Source organism: Struthio camelus, chromosome 11, assembly GCF_040807025.1.
Source record: "Struthio camelus isolate bStrCam1 chromosome 11, bStrCam1.hap1, whole genome shotgun sequence".
Classification (NCBI taxonomy): domain Eukaryota; kingdom Metazoa; phylum Chordata; class Aves; order Struthioniformes; family Struthionidae; genus Struthio; species Struthio camelus.
The window spans coordinates 12,566,733-12,592,926 of record NC_090952.1 but is presented as its reverse complement, the minus strand read 5'-3'; the positions used below and the strand labels follow the sequence as shown (position 1 = coordinate 12,592,926).

Sequence of the window (26,194 nt, the reverse complement as noted above, 5' to 3'; positions counted from 1 at the left end):
ACAGGGAACCTCTGGATGCTCTCCAGCCACACAGCAATACATCCATTTCTGCTTGAAGCACTGACTGTCCCTATAGCTGTCATCAATAGTGAACATTGGCTTTCAGAAAGACAGGGGATGGGTATCTTCCCTTTCAAAGCCTTAGAGAAGGAGGGTGAGTGAGCACAAACCTACATACCATCAGGGAAGAAAAATAAATCTTGTTTTTTTCTGCAAGCGTAGGTGTCAAAAGAACAGATAGAACTGATTTTTCTCAATTAAGACAATGTCATCCAATTGATTTGCAGAAGCACCATCAGTTTTTACAGGATTTTAGACAGAAAGGTAGAAATATTCTGATTCTACTTTCCTTTTGATAATGCCAAAGCATTATCTCTCAGTAAGCTAAATTTTATTTTATCATGAATCATATTGATTTTATAATGTATCTGCTCTAACACTGTATTCAAATCTTGAATACTACATATCGCAGGAATTTTGTTTATACAGAATCGGTCACTTTCAATGCAGGAAAAGAACCCATAGCATTGATCAGCAGAGCCTGGCAAGACTAAGCCATGCTGAGTCCATACCCTTGTAAAAAGTGCGAAACCTACCTGGCTTCTACCAACACCCCTGGGATGGTACAGCGGTGAAAGCTGATCATATACCATCTGCCAAGTCGGAGAGCTAACTATGAGATGTGCAATCCAGCAGCTACTTAGACATGCCCCTCTTGGACATCTGATGATCAAAGACACTAGGACACTAGAAAGGAACTTTAGACCTTTTCAGTTTGTGGGAAAAAGCACTTGTCAGTGAAGTACATGGAAGGAGACACTGTATAACTAAATTGGAATTACGACACCATTTTCAAAGGGATCTAAGATACAAAACCACCCTTGCCATGAAAAATTGAGCACTGGATAAATCCAAAGTGCCTGAACATTACTCATTCTGCAGCAAGAAGATATTGACACCAACAAAGTGAATGATCACTTTAAAACACATATTGTAAGAACCATGAGATTTAAGACATAGCCGCAGAGAAACTGCCCTTACCCTACACGTTTTCACTCTGTGATTTAGTTCAACTTTCTTGTTTGGTCTTAAAGATTTGAAATAACTTTTCTTTCCTATTGTTTGACAGTCAGACTTTCAGTGGTCAGAAAAAATGGATGCAGCTTTTCCTGGGAAGACTGGCCCATACTGCAGCCCTGGTTGTGGGCATTTGAAACAAGTCCTTCAGCTCCTTCTAACATTCAGTGAACCAAGAGCACAAAGGCGATGCTGCGTATGAAGTTTTACTGACAGCCCCTCTAGGCTGTCTGAATCTCATTTTGATTTCCTGATCATGTGCTCCACAGGCACTCAGAAGCCTGAAGGCTTAAAATCTACTATCAGTCTCTTTTATTACTGCTCAGAAAGTAATATCGCAATATTTCACTGACGGCCCGACAAAAGCTTTATTCTTCTGTGAATGCACATAACAATGCTGCTCAGCATTAAGAACCGTACAGATAGTGACAAAGTAAGGTAGAAAGGATAAACAGATTTTCTAACTTGATTCGTTGGTGGCTTTCTGGCATCAAATGCTGGTATTAAAGACCTGCAGGCTTATTTCCTCACATACATTCAAGGAGCCCTCACTCTAAAAGTTGTTGCTCTGCATCCTGTGCCTAAGTCTGGCAGGCAGTCTAGGGACCACGAATGCCAACCTCCTTCTTTCTTTGCACCCCCAAAGCCTAAACTTCTTATCCTCCTGACTCACATTATGGGAATTGAATTATTTTATTTCACCAAGGATCCTTTAACAGCATATACACACTATTTTTACCACATTCTTACTACTCTTGCTGATAAAGCATTTATTGCATTTCAGCTTATTTTGGAGTTCAGCCCAGTTAGCAGAAAAGACTTTAGGTGCGCTACACTGCTGATAACAAAGGTGCTGCAAAATTTCATGAAATTTCTTCCCCAAGTCACCTTCTCTTCTTTCATTATCATAAGAAGACCTAAGTAGGCCCAGTTCTTTTTCCCGCTCTGAAAAACTGAGGCTCATAACACAGAAAAACAAACATTTTTTTCTGAGAGTAAAAACAACACATGATCTGGCAACTGAACTTCTTGCACACCCAGAACTTTGAGGCCCATCCTATGTATTTAGATGAATTTTAGTTTCCATGTTTGGTTTTGGTGCTCTCATCTCTGAAATCTTTTCAATCCAGTGTGCTTATGTGAAAAATCCCTGAAAAACAAACCTCTGTAATGAAAATGTTGACAATTTTAACTAAGTGTACCACTGCTGGGCACTGGAAGATTAATGGCATATCCAGGGACCGTACTCCAGAGAGGCCTCCAGGATGCAGCACTTGCATACTGTACCATAAAACTGTGATACAAATGTCCCAGTATTTATCCGGGAGCTGTAACAACACACATATCTATCCGTCAGACAGGACCCCTTTTAGTATCACGGGATCTTGCTATTGTAATAACCCTGATCTGGCACAAAAAAGGTGTCTATGAACAATCCAGTCCCACGGAATTCACATGGATTTCCTAATATGCCTGAAGTTCACCCTCGTTTAATTCTTTTCAGAATCAGGATCCCTTAATACATCACAGACACGTTTAACACTGCAGAGAAGTACCACACTTCAGCTTGCATCTCACTGTCAGCTCAATGTCAAAATGTATTGTGAGAAGAGGAAAGTAAGCTTTCATGCTACAGTAAATGTAAGCAGTGTGTATTCCCCCCACTACACACAGGCACATGTCTATGCAACAATTGGTTAATAAAGAACAGGCAACACTTAAAATTACAACATTAGAAATTTTTTGCCTGAAGAAGCAATCTCTCTCATAAGTGCTAATCTGGTATTAATTTTATTCAATATTATGGCTTAATTTACAAAACAGACATTATGATTATTAAAATGATATTTCTGTATAAGAAATAATTCCCTGACACACTTAATTTTTACCCATCTCTAAATCACTACCATATCAGCCTTTCCTTCACCTCCTCATAGCCATTCTCCTTGAGCACCTTCTGCAAAATTCCTTCCAGTTGCCTCCAAGACACTCATGCTGTGACCCTACAAGCACCCATTAGCAGCCAGAAAAATCGAGCTTCTTGAAAACCAGTGTTTTATTCAAACTCTGAAGAACCTTTTCAGCAAATAGGAAATTCACTGAAAAGTGCAATTACCATTTTCCCAATACAATTTTCCTGCTTGCTAAGTTGTTTTAATTGGGGCAAAAGGTAACAAGTCGAGGGAGTCTAAACTAACCTAAGTGTTGCTATTACCAATGTCATCCTATATACAGCACTTGTTAAAAATCCTTGGCGTTCAATTCCTTTCTGCTATCAGAGAAGATCTTCCAGATCAAGACTATGCCCTTCCTTGCGTACAAAGAGCCATAAACTCTTCCGGGAAAGGGAGCTCTCATCCTCAGAGTTTGTTTAGCCTAAAGAAAACAATGTTCTCTGAAGCAGAGTGTGGAGCACAGATCTACCTTCCAATGGGAGTTTTCACCACCGTGTTCCTTGGTCCCTTTCTCATAGAAAAGTAAAAATTTCAGACTAGAAACTTGAAATGGTTGTTACTGTACAGCCTGGCCACAGGGGCACACCAGGCGGTGTTACCTCTCGGGCCAGGGCTTCCCACATCCTCCGTGAGTGCTGACAAATCACCAACTTACATCTACATTTCTTTGAATTTTTCTCTAAAAGAATCAAAATTTTAGGGGTTGTTTTGGCATTAAAAAATGAAACTTTTTAAATTTATCTTGAGCCAAACACATTTTTCTCCCCAATTTTTTTTCCAGTCAACTACTAAACCAGAAGAATCAATTATGCATGAGCAGCCCTAACCCCAGTGCTGCATACCGATGGACATAGTCATCTCTTCGCTTCCACTGCACTGAGTTCTTTCTACCAGTCTCTATTCATTTAGTTTACAAAAGAAAGCATTTCTAACAGAAATTGTCAATGTTGCTAGAAAATGAAATCATATTCCAGAATTACTGCTATCACCTGTGACCTTCTAATTCTCACAAAGCAGGTGATCCTGGTTAATGACTAAAATGCAAACAACTGCTTATCAAAAAAAAAAAATCAGATCAATAACGCTGACACTTCAGTTAATGGTGTGGACAGTCCGCCATAAAAGTGTATTTCAAAACATTCTACCTAACCCAATTTTAATGAAATTAAAATAAATCAGTACTGCAATTCCCTGAGCTATTTTAAGCCACCTATAGTTTTATAAACAATAACAGCAAGGATATATTTTTGGAAAAAAAAAAACAAATACATTCAAGGAAGAAATGTGGTCTTTTACATGTAATTACTATATATAATATTCTGCACTCCCACATAAATCTGAAAAAGGCAAAAATATCTGTAATTATGTAAGAAAGTTTTAGGCTAAGCAGCAAAACCACGTAACTAACAGAGAAGATGATATTGCTGCGTAATGCCTTCCAAAGAGCATTTTATATAGTTTTTATCTGAAAATGAGAAGAATGCATGAATTAATTAAGAAATTGCCCATTTGTTACCAAAACTACTTTGTCATGTAAATGAGCAAAAGGTTTTGAAATTTCTCAGATAAAAGTATGTCCCAGAATTTGATCCAAGATCAATTCCTCAGTGTTCACATAGGATTTGCATAAAAATTTCCAACAGTATTGAAACAGTAACTTGATTATCACAACAGCTGCTTTTTATGAAATATGTGTAGTTCTCCTGAAACATTCAGATCACTATCTTCCCGTAACATTTCAAAATCACGGAATTTACATTACACTAAGCCTGTGACAAAACAGCCAATAATGGTATAATAAACTTCAAAGGCCTCAGACACTTAAAAGTTTGGCACATTCATCTGATATTCAGCTTGCATGTTGGTCCACAGTACAAACTACCACACAATGCACAAATCTTTGGTTGTAGAAGCACTCTTCAGGATCCAGAATGGCTAGAGGCAGGCTGAAATAAGGCAGTAAGACTTAGCAAAGATAAAGACTGAGCAAATTCTGGGCTCTGAGCAGTGCTGTTACTTTGCTGCAAATATTTGGCATTAATTTCAGTATGGAACCTTACCAACTTTGAAAAATCATTTATGATTGTCACTTGTCACTCAGAGGATTTGAAAATTATTTAACCGAAAAACTTAATGATTCAAGAATTATCCAGTTCTGAAGGTTTATGGCAAAACGAGAATTTGCTACTGTTCGTCTTAAATAAAGAAAAGGTAAAGAAGTGAAGGCACATGTTTCATTATAGCTATTGGAAAAGGTAACTATAATTACGAAGGGAACTGTAATTTTAAGACAGAGCACCAATGTGACAAATATAATTAGGAGGAAAAAAAGAATGAGTATATATTAATTGGCAGAATTATCTCAATCCTGAGAGCTAAATTTAAATATTTCTTTAAACAAAACAATCTATACATTCTTAATTATATTTTAACACAATACCCACCTTAGGACACACGTGTAGAAACCACTGTCTTGCAACTCAACCGAGTGAAACCATATTGAATCTTCATCCTTGCTCATCCTAACTTCAGAAAATATAATGGGTTCTTCTAAATCTCCTTTGTTTTTGTACCACATAAGCCTAAGACCTGTGCTTTGGGCCATGCTATAATTAGTTCTGATATAGCTGTAGAAAAGGGCACATTTCACTCGGACTGGTTCACCTGCCAAAGCCATGTATGTCTTGAGATCCACTGACCAGTCAATGCAACCATCAACTGAAAGCAAAACAATAATAAAGAAAGATTAGATACAGATACACTTTTTCAAGATAGTGAGAGGCAGCCTGTGAAACACAGTGCAAATAATCAAAAGAAAAGAACCTTTATTTTATAGCAATATGAAAACCCAAAGCAGCTATTGGCAATTAAAGAGTTTTATAGACGTTTTAAAGTTACATGTAAATGCAAAACGTACAGGCAATTAATAGAGCACATTAGGCTACTCAATTCCATTTCTTTAGAGAGTCATTATTTTCATACCCAGAACACTAACTCTTTAATAAATAACCCAAGTGTTTTCACCTTAACTGCTTGACCCAATAAACCAGTTTTGAATTACGTAATTACTTGCTGGAGGAAAATGTCCTTTGACATATGATCTTACTCTGTCCCTTAAAACTTCTCCATTCATCTCTGCCAATTTTCTGTTACATAAAAAAAATCAATAACAGATGTGACATTTATCATTTTATTTTCAAAGCAGTTCCACACAGCTCTTTTTTCTACACCCTGCTCAAACTGCAGAGGGAAGTACTATATACAACGGGATACAATTACAACACACTACCAATGCAATCAAGTTGAATAAAGGAACAGTGCAAACGTGAAAGGGGATCTTTTGATGTTCTGTTCAGCGAAAACATTTGAGGCACTTTTCTTGGCTCTAGAAGGTTTTATACCTCACTTGATCTTCACTCTATCAAATGCCTACTTTGTATAATTTATTGCTCGTATCCAGCTATATGTAATTGGAACATCTTTAACCTTCATGTAGCTATCCCAGATTCAACCAACTACAGCTCAGGTTGCCTCTTCTGCATTTCCAGTATCAGTTCTCAAATTAAATGCTAGATGCTCTCATATACTCTTCATTTCACATACATCTTGATAGCAGTCACTCATTAACTGATTTTTATTTACTTCCTAAACAAATGTGCAGACACAAAATTGTGCACATGGTGGTATATCAAATTTGGTCCTTTTTAGCAGCTTGAACTACCTTTTAATTATGCGTCTGCCACTTATTCGGGCTTCTCTTGAATTCTTCAAAGCTAGCCTTGGTAAATGGAAGGCTCTAACACTCACATTGCAGCATAGCAGCTTGAGTTTTACTGTGACCACTAGAACCAAGCAACTGAGAGACATATATCTTAAACTTGTTCATAATGCTCACTTTCCTTTACATTTCTAATACAAACACTTCCGTGTATCATCTTGGAAAAACAAACCAACTTAGGTTCAGGGGATGACAGAGCAAGAAGGGAAACCCAGTGCTCGGGACTCTATGCTTACTGCATCACCTGTCAGGAGGGCGCTGAGGAGCAAAGGGAGATGGTGCAATGGCTGGGCTCACCCAGCACCACGCAAACCGCACTGCAGGCGTCTGCTGCCCACCCAAACAGCCAGACGGAAATGTCGCCACTGGTTGTGCCAATCCGACTGCTTATTTCAAAGAAAAGAGCCCCAACAACAAAACATTCACTCAAAGTTATGTATACCTTTTTTCACTTTTCAGTTTTTATTTCCACACTCCTTTTGTTGCTGATTTAAAATAAAACCTTTGCTTCTTGTTCTTAACTGCAACTGTTATTGACATAAAATGAAAGGCCGATAAAAATTTATTGATTTTTCTTCCTTTTATTACTGCAACAGCATTTCTTCCTCTGCGTTCTCCATCTCATAGCTCAGTCCTACAAAGGGCAGGACAAGTTTGGCTAATCACTACTTGAAAACCACGTATTAAAGTGTTTGGGCAACTCAGTTTTTCTCACTGCATCCCTTTCACATTTATAACATTCTTCAGATTTCATATGGCACGCTGCATCAGCACGTTATAATTCAACAGTCTCTTGCTAGGATCACATTAAATACTTTCATCTAAATACATTCACCGATCTCTGCTATGGTGTTATATAGACATGGGCAATCAGCAGCAGGGCCGGAAGAAAAACCTCAATTGCCCAGGCCTACAAACCCATCCAATCTATTTATTTACATTGAAACCTGGTTCTGATTTTATATAGGTGACTTTGAACACTTTTGCTGTGAGCGGGTATCAATGGGTTCTTCACAAATGCTCTGTGCTTTCTTTAAGCTCTACTCTTTAAGCTTCACAATTAAAAGCACTGCAAAGCTTGCAGCCTTGTTTCCTCAGTGCAGGATATGAAAGGAAACGCTGATCTCTCCTGACTGCTCATCCTTATTCTTCAGGATACACAGACGCTCTCAAAGGCACCTTCTCTGCTGTAATTTTGCAGAGTCACACATGTATAAGTAGAGACATAAGCTGATAGGAATAGGGGTGCCCAGAACTGGAATCCAGATCCAAACTCATTCAGCCAGTCTCATTAATTCTGTCAATCTTCCATCTATCTAATCATGTCACGCCATTAAAGGCTTTAGAGCCAATGCTGGTTCAGCAAAGCCAGATGACAATAAAGAGTACCTGACCCTGAGTTACACACACAAACCTGTGGGTCAAGTGGAAAGGTGCCAGTTTCGAGGTACGCCACAGAGCAGTCGCAATGCAAAAGCTATTAGGAAGAGTTACGAAGTACAGCATTGACCTAACATGGAAATCCAGCTTTGGAAGCTGAAAATGCTACTCTTTCTAATAAAATATTTCTCCCACATCTACATCTAACACTTTATCAACGCACAGCTCAAGCAAATGTTAAATATCCTTCAGCATCATTCAATCTGCCTCATCTTCGGCTTTCATCTGAAAACTTCTTCTCGCCTCTAGCGTATGCTTCTCTATCACTTCATATTCGAAGTTTCAGCTGCTCAAGTATATAAAGCACACTGGAATGGACGAAAGGCATTTAAATGAAGTTGGTAATTTACAGCCAAGTCATTAGACTAGCTAAAATTTGTCTCTGGTAGCCCCAGCAGGAAGAGGGAGACCGTGGGGCTAGCAATGTTTCCACAGCTCACATGGAGTTAACAAGACTGGTGGTTGACCCTGGCTCAAGATGTGCATCTCAAAAGGAGAAAAGAAAAAAAAAAAAGACGTTTTACACCCATTTTTCCCATTAATTGCATCCAATTACGAGGAAGGTACGACTGAGGGGAGAGCAGCAGCGAGCGATGGGAGCAGGAGCCTGGGTGCAGCGAGCATGGCGAGGGGAACGGCGCCGGCTGCCTTGCCACGACTCCTGCCTGCAGGCCACCTTCATGCAGCCAACAGGCACCCCGGAGCGCGCCATGAGGCGGAAATGACAGAGAGGAGAACCAACTGGGAATGAAGCAACGATTTGCGATAGGCTTTGTAACATTTGACAACATCTGTGGAGGGGAGAAGCCTCGCAGAGCGCCTCAACTAAATCTTAATTATTGAAGAAAACTAATCAAACAGAAGATGGCTTTTTCTCCTTGCGCTTTTTCTCTTGTGAAAGACACAGCCGAGAATGTTTCCCTGCATGAAGCTGTGGAGGCTGAAATCTAGGTCAGGCGCTCTCGGCTCGCAGGGCTGCGGCTCCTCGCAGGGCTGTCAGTCACCGCCGTGACTCCACTGTTGGATTAATTTGGAGTATTCTCAAAGCTGTCATTACAAATGACGGGAGCTGCTTAGGTGGAGTTTAGCACTCCATTATCGAGAACAAAGTTTGCTGTCATTTCTGTTGGGTTGGCTCTCAACATGTAATACAATCAGGGTAGTAAGGAGACAAAAATAATAGCATTAAAGAGAGGCACTTATTATATAATAAATGTATATACGTCTATTCTCTGCTACCCATTAATCAGCCGATCCTTAATAAGCGCCTGATTGAAAGCCCATTCAAATTAAATCCCTCTATTGTGGGTGTTTTTTAGACACTTTCAATAAAGACAATTATTTGAAATATTCTCGAGAATATAGGCCACTGAGAGGATATAGAAAATATCACCCCATTTTTCGCTCGACTTCCTAAGCAAACGAGCCTCGCCTGTCAGTCAGACAGTCCCCCAGCGCCAGGCGACTAACTTCCGACCCGTGACTAAACGCAACCCCATGTCCCGGAAGATTAAAGGGTTCCAACCCCTGTGGGCCCTGCGTAGGTAGTGGCGAGACCCCAACGCGTCCCCGCAGCTGGAGAGAGACCCTGGTGAGCCCCTCAGCACTGGACGCACGGGGCCCCTCGGCCCAGGGTGCCCCTGCCCGGCCGGGTCGGACGCGGGAGGGAAGGCGGCAGCACGAGGCCCGCGCCCGGCCTGGCTCTCGGCGGCACCGAGGAGCCCGCAGGTCACTGAAGTCGTTTGATCGTCCCCGTTATCTAGGCTAACGCAACCCAAGGAACTGAAAAGGAAGGCTGCAGATTTGCGAAACAAATCGCAGATTACGTTGGCTGACAGTGAGTTACTGTACTTCCATGGTAGCAATCACCCTACAGTGCGCACGGCATCTCCCCCCTCCGTTTTCTGGTAATTTGCCATTATTCTTATTTTAAATAAATCTCGCTGTCTGGGGATTCTAGATGCATTTTAACATGAACCATAATAATTTATGAGCAATTATAGAAGAGCATGTACATAGTCTCTGAGTAATTTGTCTTTCTGCTTGCTGTCTTATAAATAATTTTCGCATTGCGAATCTGCCTGTAATAATTTTTGTAAGGACCTGTCACCTACAGCAATTTATATCATGGGATTGTTGAACATGTTTGCCTACCTTGTTACCTGAAATCTCATTTTAAATTGAAATCATCTTCAAATAAATAATTAAAAAATAAATATACTAGCTAATGTATTAAATTTATTGCTCCACATAGCAAGCAAATGCACTGCTGACTGTAAATATTTAGTCAGAAAAATATTCCTCTGATGTAGGAGTTATATTTTTATTTATATATTAGCTACAGAGAAGCTGTAGAGCTAGGCCACAGAAAACGCAGGAACGCTGCCAGCCTGCTGCTGCACTCCTCCGTGGCGCTCCCCAGCCTCCTCCCCACTCCTCGCACCCGACTGCGCCGTGAGCTGCGTCAGCTAGTTGAGCCACCTAAAACAGCAACTGCAAATCCCTAGCCCTGCCTCTGGTTCTTGAAATACTCCAAAATTCAGAGATGCATTCGCTGGTCAGAGAACACAGTTCCAACACAACACACATGCTTGTATTGATCATTCTGCATGCTCTTTACAACCACGTAAGGCACCGACAAAACAAGGTAAGCCCAGACTTTGCCTCTCAAGCTCCCGTGGCTTAGCTGACCTATTGGACTGGAAGGTCCAATGATACTCTCATAGCAATCAATAAAAATTTGCCCTACATAAAGGCATCTGAGTCTCCATCTCTCCTGCTCCCTCTCCAGCCTTGTACAACACTTCTCCAACTGGGTTCATTGGGGTGTTTTATCTCCACAGCAAATAATCACAGAAAAAGCCTCACAGTAGCCATTGGAAAAAAAAAGAAAAAAAAAAAAAAGGTTTCCCTCTCCCCAGATGGCGATGAGGAAACGGTGGGGGAGATCTCATTCCAGCGTGGATGTCCTGCCCTGTGCGCTTGGGGTACATCCCTGCCTCAGGAACATCTCCTCTGCTACCAAATTTCAAAAGCAGCATTAAGAAATTGTAAATACCCGTTCCTTAAAACAAATTTGGTGCACAGAATTAAAGCCTCAGGTCATACAGCTTACAAATAGATGCAGTTTGTGTATGGTACATAAAAATACACCCAACTATTATGTATGGTCCATCAACATTGAAGGGTAGATACAGTCAGCGAACACACAAGTTAAGTACCCAGTTTTACAAGGGAGAAGGAAAAGGCTACGATGGTGGCGGTACTTCAGAGGCAGGGTAGAGGATAGCCACCTTCTCCAGCAGCAGTGGAGCCAGTCCTCAATAGCGAGCAGTGAGGAAAAGAGAAGGAAGTTAATGCTAAGGGCCAGTGATGTTTCTTTTCTAGAGTTACAGTCTCACCTTTCTTTTATTTTAGCCAAGCAAATGCTAGTTTTTGATTTTGACTATACATATATATTAAACTACATTTTAGAAAAACTCAAATACATCCCCTTAGGGGCACAGTAAATCAAAACTCTATCTGTAAGAGATAAGGACCACTTAGAAAACTATCTGCAGTCTGGAGAGAAAAATAAATTTATCATGATTCATGCTGGGTGAATTTTGCCAGTGTTTCTCATACGACCCACAAACAAACTCTAATTACATAATTCATTTCTATTGCAGCAACGTCTAAATTCACTAATCATTAACTATGAGCCTGTTTTGCTGCAGAAACACAAAATCATAAGAAAAGGATCACACAAAGACTTTGTACTTCCTCTGCTCTCATCTCTATTTTCTGTATGCTTTCTAGCAATATTTAAACCATTCAAGTTTACCGGTTCAAATGTTTGGCATTTTCAAGATATGTAAAGGTTTCACTAGTCTCATATCAAACAGTTATGAGTGCTAAGAAATGTCATTTGATTTAGAAATGTGCAGGTGTTTCTCCAAAGCTGGCTCATAAATAAGTAAAAAGACACTGCCTTACATAGGCTCAATTTCTTACAAATTTTTATGAAAACTTCAGATTTCTATAAGATGGGCCAAGAAACTTTGAATGACAATTTGCATATGCTTCATTCCTTTTGACCAGCTTTTCTTATGAGCCTCAACCAAGCTCAAATGTCAAAGATTCCAGCTGAACACTCATAATTTCCTTTGAGGTCAAACAAACAGTATACTGCCAGAGGTCCAAACAACAACCGATTGCACTGTCCTGACTTACTTATGCATACAGAGCTGGGAGCATTTTAGTCTTACATCCAAAATGCAAAAGAAAGAATACAGTTGCAGATTATCAATCTGTAAAATTCTTCAGGGAGAGAAAAAAGCAGCTTGGACCCTGAACAACCCCCCCACCCCATCCCAGCTTCCAGCAACCACAGTATATTAATGAGGCCAGGACTTAGAAATTCTACTTGAAGAAGTAAAATGCTGAAGCCATCCATGTCAGCAGAAGTTACTGGAAAGGGACATTTCATCCCACAGCACTTGTCAGACCGGCCATGCAAACCGATGGCTCTGGCGCCAGCTTTTCTGATGGCACTGGATCACAGGGACTTCCAGGAGTATTTGCTGAGGGAGACAAGACTAAATAACTGCCAGCAGGTAAGATTTTGCTGGAGAAAGGGAGCTCTGAAACACACTGTGAGACGGAAAAGAAATCTCTGGTCTCCTCTTGCTCTTTACTACCTACCTCCAATGTTCCTGGAGACTGCTGGGCCTCAACTGAAGTGTCCTTCCGAAGCTCTGCTGGTTGCTCGGAGCTGATTGCTCAGCTTAGCGAAGAGGAAGAGAAGAGGAGGGCACTAAAGCAACTGTTTAAAATGCAGCATATTTACCTTAAAAAAAGGAGAGTTTGGTGACCTTGATCTCATAATCACTTCAATAACCGGCAGGTTTTTAAAGAGCCTTCTGCTGAAGTAAATAGTGTAGAAAATGGAACTTATAAACTGTAAAGCTTGTATGTAAATATTCAGTGTAATGCCTTGATTCTTCATGGCATCCTCATGACAGAAAGTAATATAAAAAGCACCTTGAAAATCAACAGCTGTAGAGCTAGGACACAGAAAAATAAAGAAAACATACTTCACGGCTTCATGTTCTCATTTATTTTGTGACATCCCAGACCTGTTGCACAGCTGCAGCTTTGAAGCGTGCATGCCAGTTTATGCTGAGTCCTCAGCCTCTTCTGCAGCTCTCTCACAAATGCCCCTCCAGCTCTAATTTCACTGCTGCAGGCATCAGAGAGGTTGGGAACAGCTGTGGAAAAATTCATTTACAAAGCTCCCATCCCTGCCCAGCTTTAGTCTTTGCTCCCACGGAAGTAAAGCCAAGTGGGTGATCTGCAGTGAACAAGTTATCCAAACAATTAAATATCTTTTGTTGTTTGTGGATCGCCATTGCTTCAAAATTAGTCTTTAAATTAATTCATTAAATTAGCATATTTTCCTTCATCTCGCTAGCAAAGGAACATTAAACAAAAACTGTGTTGCTTAGATTGGATTGGCCAGATCAGATACAAGACATTAGGCCTGCTCTTGGATTGAATAAGTAACAAAATCTTCCTGCAAAAAACTGAAATGTAAATGCCATAAACAAAAAACACCTCTCAGGCACACAACAAATGAGTGCAAACACAAGTACGGACTCAATAAACACTGTAAATGAGCTGTTCACCCAGACCCAGTTCTCATTCAAAAAAGATTTAACTGTGAAACTTAATTCTGGGTTTTTTCTTCGCTTATCCTCATTCATTTCTTTCAACTGACTTCAAATATAGAGGGCTTCTGTCACTAGCACTACTATTTAGAAGGTTGAATTTTAACAGCTGAACAGCTGAACCTCAGTATTTTCACATAAGAAAGGTGATATAATGCCCACAAAATCTACTAAATAAAAAATATTTCTGATTTCCAAGCTTCAAGAAAGGGGAAGATCTGTTTTTTTGCGACAGTTTCCAGACTAAATATTGCCATTTTTATTAGCTCTCTGGATGCCTGAGGAAGTCAACGGAATGACGCTAAAGCATTCTTGACCAAGGTTTTTTCCAATGTGAAACAACCACACAAAGACGGATTTCCCAACCTCTCCGATACTTCTTTGGTGCACACAATTATATCCTTCGACAAATTAGATATACACTGGCTCTGCTTGTTTTCTTTTTCTAAGAAAAGGGAAAATAATAACTGATGTAAGTAAGGAGTAAAATGGATTGAAAATATTCCATTGCACTTTTCAGGTAAGGAGCAACCCTCTGGAAATACACTCCATACCTGGAGGCATATGCAATTACTCTTTTAAGTGGTGCTGACTATTCATGACCTCTTTAAGGATGCTTCTGAGACAGTTTTAATATTCCCCAGCCAATCACATTAACCCACGGAGGCTTCTGCACACTCTATTCTCAAGTCTTTAGCACCACACAAACTTTAGGAACAAAGCTGAATTTGTTTTACTAATTGATGAACCTTTTCTCATTACAGTCCCTTTGAATAAAGTTACTGAAAGTAAAGTAAATGGAAACTAGATCTCAGATCAGGTAGCTGCAGTCTCAAGTAATCACACAATTAGGAAGCTCTATATCCACTGCTTGTAATTCCCATTAGAGAACTGTAGGGTAGAACTGTGAATAATAAAAATTTAAAATGAAAGGAGAATGAAACTCTATTAACTTTCTGGTCCCTGTGGGACAGAGGGACCGGTGTATATGCAATAATTATGTTCCATATATCTTTCAAGCATATGGATAGCTTGAATTGCCCTGTACTTTGAGGGCACAGTCCTCCCGAGGTTGGATTAGGTTAGGAAGATGGACCCCCCCCTCCCCCCCCCATTGAATACACTGGGCTAAATGCAATTCCTCGTCACCTGCCCGGGGGAATTCTCAAGCGACACAGGTCTGCTGTGAGGGGACCGCGCTCGCCTCCTGGCAGAGGTTGAACGCTTGACAGAAGAAGAGAGCAAGGGGACTGTCGGAAGAGGCTATGGATAATATCACATCCCACCATGAGAGCAAAGGAGGATTCAGCAATTATATACCAGGACACCTCAGCAGGAACATTTCTGGTCATCCATTTACCGTGGGCAACACATGCCTGACCAATGTGACTGCCTTCTGTGAAGGCACGACAGGCTGTGTGGATAAGGGGAGAGCAGGGGATTCATATACCTTCACTTCACCAAGGCCACTGAGCAGAAGCCTGGATTCCAGAGGCTCCTTCCAACCTACGTGATCCTGGGACTCAGTGCTACCACCGTCACCGTTCTTGCTAGTTACAACTTGCAAGCACAGAAAGGGACTCTCCTGTGTAGAAGCATTTGGGAAAGAATTAACACTTTCATACAATTCTAGGTGTGCATGGAAACATGGGAGTGTCACTCTTCATTACATTCTCTAACCTGCTCATTAATCATCTCTTTTCGTTTTTTATTTTACAAAGTCACAGTCAAGCAACCAGTTCTCTAGTTCTCTATCATAACCACAGTAGTTAGAATGAATATTTTGGATCTCGAACATCTGCAAACTAGTTGACGAGCACCTCAGAATTTTAAAAAAAAGGAAAGAAAAAAAAAGAAGAATGTGCAACTTTAAACCAGGACTTGCTCATGAACAGAAAGGAAGAAGTTAAGCTCACCTGAACTTATATGTGACAAATAACTAGCTTTGGTCACCTGCTCTGTCTCTACCCATTTACCATTGGGTATACTTACCATTTGACAACTGCTTGTCATTCCCTGCTACCTGGCACAGAGCATTTCAACAGCAGTGAGCCAATTAGCATTTCCACTCACATGACAAGTGGACCTTTGCTTGGAAAGGTTGTGACCCACAATCCAACCTAGGTTGTAATTTCTTCTCTCGATTCAATTCATTAGCTGCATGCATGCAGCACAATTCAAATAAAAATCTCCTGCCTACAGAACTCACCAAATCTCACTTCAGTAAAACGAACACTTACCAATTAAAACGATATTTGCTTTATAGGACGACCATGAATAGAATTGTTAGAGAGTTATTTGACTAACATGTGTCTGCAATATTGACAAATTACAAAGAAGTGGCTTCAGAATGACATATTTTTAAACAATAAATATTGTTCTGAAGACTTTTGTTTCTATTTAAAATAAACAAACATTGAATTATCCTTCTTACAAGCTATTTTAATTAAATGGAAGAAAGACAAAGGAAATATGACTGAGAAATGAGTCTCTGCAAGAGCTACCTCTGTTACAGATGTCTCTGCGCAGGTAAAGCATCAAGCCATAATGCAATGCTGCGCTCCGCAGCACAGCGTCTCACATATATAGTTAAGTAAGCTTTCATCGTATAACACGCTTTTTCTAAAACCTGTGTGTAACAACACAAAAAAGAGAATTCCCACAGCACCGCTACACACACCGCAGTAACTCATCCTCCATCGCAAACCCAGGCCACATTTATCAAACAACACACGCTTCCATTTCCGAGGCGCGCACGCGCAAAATCGGCACTGCGCTGGCAGCCGCTCCAGCCGGCAGAGCCCGCCGCTAACACCCCACGTTGCTCCCCAGCTAGCTGCAAGAGCGGCCTAGAGAAAGCCCCGTCCCCACCGCCGCACCTCCCTGCCCGTCCCCAGCGGGGCTCCTGCCCTCCGGCCTCCCCTGCGTCCTCCGACCCCGGCAGGCTGCCGCGACGCAGCATCCAGCCCTGGGGCGCCGGTGGCGGGGCCCCTTCGTCCTCAGAGCGGGCAGCTCACCGCAAAGGCAAGCTCACAGAGACTTTGGGTACTTCCCTGCTTCCTTCCCCAAAGTGTTGAATCAGAAGACTGCCGCACCAGAACCTACAGCTGGCTGAAACAGCACAGGAAGGTGCACTGCTTTCAGCTCGCACAGGACAGTAACTATTTATCCTTAAATAACAACAGTTATGGAATAGACAGACCCCACATCAGCCCGGCTTAATCCCAGGGCAGGATGCTCTCAGCAGGCCGCGGGCCACCCCTCTCCTGTCCTCTGGGACACGAGGTGCTCCAGACCCGGGCCCCGGCCGGCTCCGACCCTGCGCGCGCTCCTCGTGCGTCCCAGGAACCAAACCGGCAGCAGGAACGCTTTATGCGTTAGTAAACAGAAGCGACTAACTGCAAGTACTTTATTACTAATACATAATTTGTTCCCCTGCTCAGAACAACACAAAACACACAGGACTGTGTTTTATTTATAGCCTCCTGTCATCCTGAAGGGCCCCAACTCACTCTGCCAAGCGCGCAGCTGCTGCTCTCGAGGCAGGAGGGCTGAGCAGGGCCCGGGAGGGACCTCAGCGCTGAGCAAGGCGAAGGGACAGCTTGTGAGCAGAGAAATCATCATTGCAGCCTCCACCTGTACTATTGATATGCCAGAAAAGAATATTAAAGCTGGGATAACCTTTTGATTTAATGTATGTCTTTCCATGTGCACTGACTGGTTACTCAACGTTCGATGCGGAGATTGCTTATTTTCTCAGACTTTCTTGCTCGCTCCCAGATTCTCAACTCAATTCCCAGCCAGCATTTGCTTTCTCAGCCTTGGGTACTGACTGGCATAATAGATTGAGGACATGTGTTTTAAGTAATATTTTTAAATAACTAATTCCATGACAGGGCCCTGAGTCAGCTGCAGTGCTGAGGTGGCCGTGCCTAGACCGTCCTCTACAGTGAATGCCCCAGAGACAATCAGAAACAAAGTATGTTCTTAACTCAAGAAACCACATTTCAAAATAGGGAAAATCAGAGTATTAAATTGTTAAACAGAGAAAACCCAAAGGGATTAGGGAAGAATGGATAGAAATAAGAAGCTGGAACTCTGCTTCTCCTTCTGCCCATCAGGTCTTTGTAGACAAGGGTCCTAATTCCCATGCTCAGCTGCAGTAAATTCAGTGAGTTTGAGGGGCTACACACTGCTCACTGCCCTGTAGCGCCCGTGGGCTTCCCCCTCACCTGCTGGGAAGCGATGCTCTTGCCATCCTGCCCGCCCGTCCTTTCTTAACCTTACCTTCTGAACCGAAGCTGAAGCCAGCAAGTAGTACTGAGCGGGGAAGCAGGAAGAGGGTAATTTCCATGAACAGCGGTTGGATGCATTCTCAATTAAAAATACTCCATTTAATTCTACCTAGCCAATTTTATTATTTTATTAATTTTTCAGTTCATCTATCAAAGCAAAAAGAACTGTGATCTGTCCAGCTCTACATCTGAAGAAAGAGGAAAAGGATTGTTCCCACCCAAAGCCTAAATACACACAAGGTATGTGACCTCATGATATGCATCATGGACCACAGCCAGGGAAAGGAAGTGAGAGGTCTCAGATAACATAACACATGTTCCATGGGTTCAGAAAATTCACTTTCAATCTGCCCTCCTCGAGGTTAAAGCAGAGTTTGAGAGCAATAGATGAGTTCTTTTTTCATGAGATACAAGATCTAGCTTTAGATATGCTGATGGCTTTCAACTCCCCTTGAGGTCAGAGTGCCCTATGCAATTTCTGCACGTGACACAATCAGATGCCAACACTTTCAGGCGCACATCTCTACAGCAAACCTTCTATGTGAAAGGGGAAGGAGTATGAAATAGAGAGAGAGAGAATACAAGCTAGAACTAGGGATATGAATCAGAAAGATAAAAAAAATGCAGCTGTCTTACAAACTACGTGAAGAGAACTGCTGATAAAGAGAAGTTCTTCAGAGATGAAGACAGTTGCTGTTGTATTTTTATTAAAAATAGAAGTATCACAAATGCAATCATTTTTTCATATGTCACTTGTGAAATAAATGATATTTCAGTGTGAGGCTGACAGGGTAAGAAATGCAATTATGATGATTTGCATATTAAAGACCTTATTATGTCTTCATTATAAATATTTCCATTATGATGACTTTGAATAGAGTCTTTGCAAACAGAAATATACTAATGCTACATTTCACATAATCCGAAATCATGCTGTGTCGAGTTGTCAACTTTAAGAATTCTCCTAAGCTGCTACAAATCTCATTTTAATCTCTCTAAAGACTCATCTGATTTTATATAATTAAAAGTAACCACTGCTTGTAATGTGTTAATTTTGGTGCACAGTGAATAATATCGTGCCAGAATCCTTCCAGCCAATCAGTATTTTTAAAAGCTCTGCTAAATTTTCAGTCTCCATGACAGCCTGCCTAGGGCTGCTTAAACCTTTGCAGTGCAATTTTTCGCTATTGTTTAATACTAAATATTCAAAAATATGTCATCAAAATGATGAGAACTGGAATTTTTCCTCTTCCCCGGGACTGATCAGGGTGCCTTTAGTAACAAAGATGAGTAAATAAAACCTCCTTCATGAGCTACAAGCTTAAGATAGCAAAAGGTATCACTAATAGTCCAGTTGCTATTGGACTGCTGCTCTGTGCAGTAGCCGGATGTTAGAAGAGGAGAAATCTACTCAGCAGGTATAAAAGTCCCTGCACATATTCGATCCTATTTGCATATAAGCAAAAATAGTCTTGGCGCTACAGAGAGCAGAGATAACGTTTCTGAGGATGGGAGGAACGAGAGCAATGTCCCGCTAGACCCAAAAGCACAAACAAGCAAACGCAAACACGGAAGGAGAAGGAGCTGGGCTTACAACTCTAAATCTCAAGAAGATTCACAAACTTTTTCTGTGCATACACATGAAGCAAATCAAAATAATATGATGCAGCAAAGAGTGGCTTTAAACCCGATTTTGCAAACTTTGTATCAATTGGGAAAGGATTTCTCAAAATCTTATGCGTCTCCAAACTTCATGCTGGGAAAACCATTTAGTTCTAAATGACAAGTGTAGGCTGTATGCAAAATATTCTGAATTTCAGGTTCTCTAAGTTACTGTCAACCCAACATTATTCCCGCCTACCTTGGGTTTTTAAATGGAATTATATGTAGCCTGCAGCTTCAAATCTAAATGAAAAATGTAGCTCCAACTGAACCTTACGAAAAAAAGGCAAAAGTTAATGAGATTTAAATTAGTAACAGCCGAAGCTTTCCCTTAAAGAAAACATTATCGATTTTAAAGAGCTACCTAATGAAAAAGAATGGCATTCATTAAGACTTTGCATGAGTGACATTAGAGATTCATTTATAATAATAAATAAGGATACGCTTTACAGTGAAATGAACCAGCTGAATTTACGTACATATTTCTGATGAGTTAACTACACATTCCTTAAGCCTTTAATCACAGTTTTGGTGAACTGTGTGTTTATGGAAGTAAGGAAATTACAGCTTCTAAGGCCCAGACCATCAAAGATAATTAAGTATCCCTTCCCTGCCATGGTAAAACACCTACACACCACTGGGGTTTATAATCCATTCTTCGTTTGTACAACGGGGATGGATACTGTTTCCCTTTATTCTTTATTAAAGAATATTACCATTTTAAGCTCAAGTAACTAATCCTCAGAAAAATTCTCCTCCTATGAATGCTTTGAGGTTTTTATAGGATACGTACAAAATTCAAGTATTACCAGGAAATGGCATAATATGCAACCTTTGTAAATTTCTTAAAGAGGTAGAAAATTTGCTGAGTTCCTTATTTCCATATATTTTCATTACAATGCAATTTTATACAATCAAAAATATGCTTTAGCATATAAGTACTGTTCAGGAATTTAATCTTGTAACTCTATGATCTTTAAATACAGAACATTGGTGCCAATGCACAGCTAATTACCCAGGTGCATTTGGTCAGCTCCCCTACCAAATCCAGTTACCTCCCCGAGAACTGCTATGAGGAACAACCACTGCTTTCTTCAAAAACAGATGAAGTCCAAGATTCTCCAAGTCAAGTAAGTTTCAAATGACTTTTAAAAACAAATGACTGTTACACAAGAAGTAAACATGCCTGGACCTAGTCCAAAATTAATTAAAACTCCAGACAAAACCCATCAGAACAAAAGAAATAATAGCTCATTTTCCAAGCTATTCAACAATGCCAACACTTCCAACTACACAAGTGGTCTGAGTTTCCTCCGTCTGAGTGACCACCTCCAAGCTGGCTCAGGGCGCCACAGCCACTGAGGGTTCATGCACCGCAGCCCCAGCAGATCCTCAGCTCTTCGCCGGGTTTTTCTCCCACCCGGAGGCAGGCTCCCGCTCTGGCTCGCTATTCAAGCCATGCTCAAAGCACCTTGCAGACTCATTGCATGACACACATGGGCAGACTGAACTTCACCATATCGACGTCAAAAGGTGACCTTTAACTCCCGATAAACCCTAAGGAAGAAACTTCTCCCATGTACATTGAAACCATGAAAAAATGTAACTGAGTTCTCTAAATGAACCATGCAGCACATTCACATCTCTCGAGCAGATCTTGTGTATGACAAGATAGTAAAGGACATATAAAGGTCCCCCATACAGTGCAAGCAAGCACCATGATCCTAGTAGAACACTGTTTTTGCAGTGTGGTGTCATCAAGAAATAATTTCACAGAGGAGAGCATACTTGTCTAAATAGTTGGATTTAATCTTTGCTTTGTCAAAGCAAAAGATGCATTTGCAAAGAGATTAGCCAGAGAAAAATAATGCATTTTTTTAATAAAAACATCCATATCCATTAATTTTACCTGCTGAAAGAGTGTTATTCAGTTAACTGAATAAAACACATCTGTTTGTTGAAACTTAGAACTACATCTGCCTATTTGCGCCCTGCTTTACAGATCCATGACAGATCTCCTCCTCTACCTTTAACGTCCTTCTGTTGTCCACCTTTCCGTGACTTTGGCCTCCTGCCTACGTTAGCGCTATGATTCAGGGCATGAGTGCAGCTTTGAATCAAATCCTGGTCCTGTCCCCACTTACTTCTCTCAGTTCAGCTCACAGAGTGGTTTTGGTGTAAGGAAACCAGATTTCCTCAGGAGGAAACCAAGCTGTGCTCCGGGTACACACCAGATGCACTCTGGCCTAAATGGAGACATAAGGGTCCAAACTAAAGACTGGTCTTCAGACAGTTTCAGAGCAGATACGGGGCTGAGGACATTCAAACCCTGGGATCCAGCTAAATCTGATTTGAAGTGAATCCCCACAAACCACATAGTTTAGATGTAAGGGTTTCTGCTCCAAATTTTTGGTTCTAATGATCTGCTCCTGCAGCTCCAAATTACTTGCTAACATAGATCTAGCCTAGGGTGCCCCAGGATGTGACTTTCTATTCATTTTGAAAGCGATATGCTTCAGTCTTCATGCATTAAAAGAAGTGCTCCCAGAGGCAAGCCAACTCTCAAACATGTAATCTTTGGTAAAAGCTTTCTGTGGAGAAAAGGAAATTGTAATTGAAGTATACTACGTTGTTTTTGTACTTCATTCTTCCCTTTCTTTAATTATAAAGTAAATTAACAATTGTGGCTATTGTGCTTGTTTTTAACCTGTGGTGTCCCCTAAGGCAAGACAAAAAATCATCAGTGTGACTGAAACTGCAGGAATCACATCCTGAATGGACTTTAAGGGAAACAATAAAATCTGCCCAAACATATTTGTTTTTCTAAACTATGTACTCTAGTAGTTTTCAAAGAGTTCGAGTTTAGCATAAGACAGTCCTCCCTACACCACACATATGAGACTTGAGTACACCGGCAAGATGCTCATTAAAGAACGGGGATGGCTGGCTTAGGAGGACGGTGATGGGGGAGGGAACGGTCACCTTTCTAACACCAGTTCTGGTTTAGATCTAAGCAAAACGGAGAAAAAATCACCAGTGGACAGAGGGCATCAACTAGCAGTTGAAACAATGCTAAACTGAACCTAGCTTCTGGGGGAAGACAAAACAAAACAAAGCAAAAACCCAGCTGCCATAGTGCTTTTCACTTCCATCCACATCAGAATAAGGCTAAACTCTACAGTTTTTCTCTTGCTTCTAATTGCTTCCATTTTTACCTGCATGATTTCCTTACAGTCTCCCTGTAGTTCATCAAGAGGTCACTTCCTGATAGGTTATGGACCACAGCTCCAGAAACCCTCCTCTACAGCCTGCCTCCCAATGAGCCAGTTTACATGCAGCACAATCTCCTAGAGCAGCGCACAGTGTTGCACTTGGTGCTAACAGCCGCTGAGATTCTCCTGCGGACCACGGCCCGCGTTTAATGACGAGAGTTTAACACAGCACCTCTTACTTCCAAACCTTTCAGGAGTAACAAGCTCCAACAAGTTTTTTGGGGGGAGGAGGGGTCTTCAACGCTGTTTGTTTTCATTGTTTTGACCCACAGAGTTGAACTGGGTTCATCTGCACTTTGTATGCTCTGTATACCAGTCAAAACTTCAAAACTTGGGCATTTAAACTTTGCTTGCCTCCCCAAGAGAGCCCTCAGATGAGTTTGCTCTGTTTTAGAAATTCTAATGGGAATTCGTACAACCAACTTGCCCTTTTATTTCTGCCTGTGGGAGGACTGCAACTTTTCTTGCAAGGAGACAACAACTAAAAATATCCTGGTCGTACACACCCAAGTGTTCCTAGTGGAACGCTTTACAAGAGAGTGGTAGTTTGGGGGATGGGGGGAGGAGGGGGGGGAAAGCTGGTCTTCTGACTGACTCATTCGGGCATTCTTCATGTCTGTAATTCTACCAAGTCTGTTTTGAGTTTTGACAAAAGAGTCACAGGCAGAAGAGACCCAGCATTGTGCTCTTTAAGCTACAAGCTACAAATGAAAGAAAATCTCCTACAAAAACCAGGTAGAGATAATTTCTTTTAGCTTTGCCAAGCCCAGGCTTTCTCAGGTCTTACCTCCCTCCAAATGGTGAAGACCACCTTAGCATGGCCTTCTCAAGGAGACGCTGCATGTCTACTGTTCAGATGCAAGATGAATATGCTAACAAAATTCCATGCCCATTAAAGATTTGCTTTCAACTGTGATTTTCTTTTGTTAGGAAAAATGATCTAGTACAGATTTTGTCAACTGAGCTTTGATAATACTGACACTTGCAAAACAGCTATGCTAATATGACATTTTTCATCTTCTTGTTCTGTACTTTCACGTGACTTAACAATAAACCATAACAATTCCCTCACAATCCTTAATATTTGACCACGTGACTACTTAGGAGTCATGCTTTTATATTACTGTTACTGTGCTAATTTATTGTCATTTATTACATAAGTGGAGTGCACCTGCACTTTAAACGTGACTAAACATGCCATCTGGCCAGTAGTCCAGCTGATACAATGTTAGTACAATAAAAATGGTTATTATACTAGTACACTATAAACAAACCATCTGAGGAAACTTCACTTCTATATATGCAAAGTCCTCCATAATTTCTTACAAATTATGCCATGACAGTAAAATGGACATCCTTTGCTAACTGTGCACAAGTTTTTGAAAAGCCTAGATCCTGCAATTTAAGTATGCAACCACCTTCAGAGAAAGGCAGAAAGTCTGACATTTGTGCAGCCACTGAGACTGGTGGGGCTGGGCCTAGGAGCACTTGGTCATCTCCTCTGTGCGATTATGATGTACATTCACTGCTTAGCAGGCTCTATAAAAATCAGGGGCTGCGCTGCCTTGGATGTTCATCAAACACAGCTGAAGATAGGCCTATCCCCAAGAACATACAAGCTTGACAGGGAAAGCAGGTAAAAGGAAGTAATAATTATCCCCACTTCCTAGAGAACACAGAACGATGGAAGCTCTAGGGCAGGAAACCATTTCCATCCACAGTAACTCTTTTTAAAGACACTGCAAATGATGTCCAATCCCTGCTTAAGGCAACGGCAGTGACAGGATTCAAACACAAATCTGCAGTCCACAGTTTTCATTGCCAGAGCATCCCGCTCAGTGGCCTCCAGGTTTAAAAAAATAATAATAATAAAAAAAAGATGAAAACCAAACCTAGTCTGAAATCATTGACCTTCCATTTTAACTTCACCTCAGATCTCAGCGTCTGAGAGAAGAGTTCGCAGTTTGGGCCAACCCCACGGGGCCTCCACCAGGCACTGAGCCGTGGTGGCTCCCAGCGTCACGGCTGCCGGCTGCTGTAGCCTCCTGCCAGCACTGAGTGCACCTCCCTCATGGCACCTCTCCCCGGGACAGTCCCTGCGCCCTTGCACACCCGTGCCCAACCTCTTCTGAAGTTACTGCGACTTTGCTATGCAATGCACTTGCTATTATCTCTTGTTTTTTTTTTTTTTTTTTTCCAATTTTGGCTCTCCACTTTTTCCCCGCCTGCTTTTCCTTGTCAGTCCCTGAACAACGCAAACATTGTAGCTGACGTTTCAGACACATCAGTCTGCTTCTGGCCATAGTTGGCAACACAAGTTTGCCTATTTCTAGCTCCTTTAAAGCAGACGTGATAAGAGAGGCATCCAAATTAGAGTGTCTGGCTGAGAAAAAAAAGTCCATTTAAAAAAAGTCCAAGAACTTACTGATGGCAACTTCTTTATAAACACTAATCTATAAAATTTCATTAGCAGCTATTGTGATTTCTGAATTTAGTTTTCCTTTCTATTAATAAATAAATGGCCTGTGCCAGATTATACTGAAACAACATTATCTTCTCCCTGGAAGAACTGGTCCTGACTTTCTTGACTTGTAACTCCCCTTTCGCTCAGCCCTTACGTTTCCATGCTACCTGTCCCAGCAGCTCAGCCAGGTGATAATGAGCATTTATTTCTGTTTCAAAGGAGGTCACGTAAGGACTGCATAGGAAAGCGATGGGAATTGAATGCATGGCCTCAAACCACTTTGTAACGGACAGACGTTCGTATCATAACTAGAACAAATACTGACCTGCTGCTTCAACAGAGCCAGACCAGTCAGAGCGCAAGTCCCCTTGCCCATGTGTGAGCTAGCAAGAAATGCTTGGTGCCATATGGCCCCATCATGTCAAGACTGATGCTCATTAAGGGGACAATATGGCACTTGCTTTTATTCTCTGAATAAATGGAGGCCTAAAATCTCCAGAATACTGCATACTTATTTGGCTTGTTAGGTCACTTTCTTCACAC

The 26,194-nt window shown here is 41.3% G+C and overlaps 1 protein-coding gene across 8 annotated transcripts in view; it reads right to left on the bottom strand.

The window, feature by feature from the left end:
* Window positions 1–26,194, bottom strand: part of IL1RAPL2 (interleukin 1 receptor accessory protein like 2) — a 407,756-nt gene that overhangs the window by 190,940 nt on the left and 190,622 nt on the right. For 6 of the 8 annotated variants that reach the window (XM_068957186.1, XM_009672011.2, XM_009672010.2 and 3 more), the window contains one exon: window positions 5,477–5,750. The exons of 1 other annotated variant lie outside the window; for it this stretch is intronic. In XM_068957186.1, coding sequence (XP_068813287.1) covers window positions 5,477–5,750 — 274 coding nt within the window. Of the gene's footprint in view, window positions 1–5,476; window positions 5,751–12,933; window positions 13,031–26,194 lie in introns of those variants that run through there. One more of the 8 variants, XM_009672015.2, reaches the window with a different exon arrangement.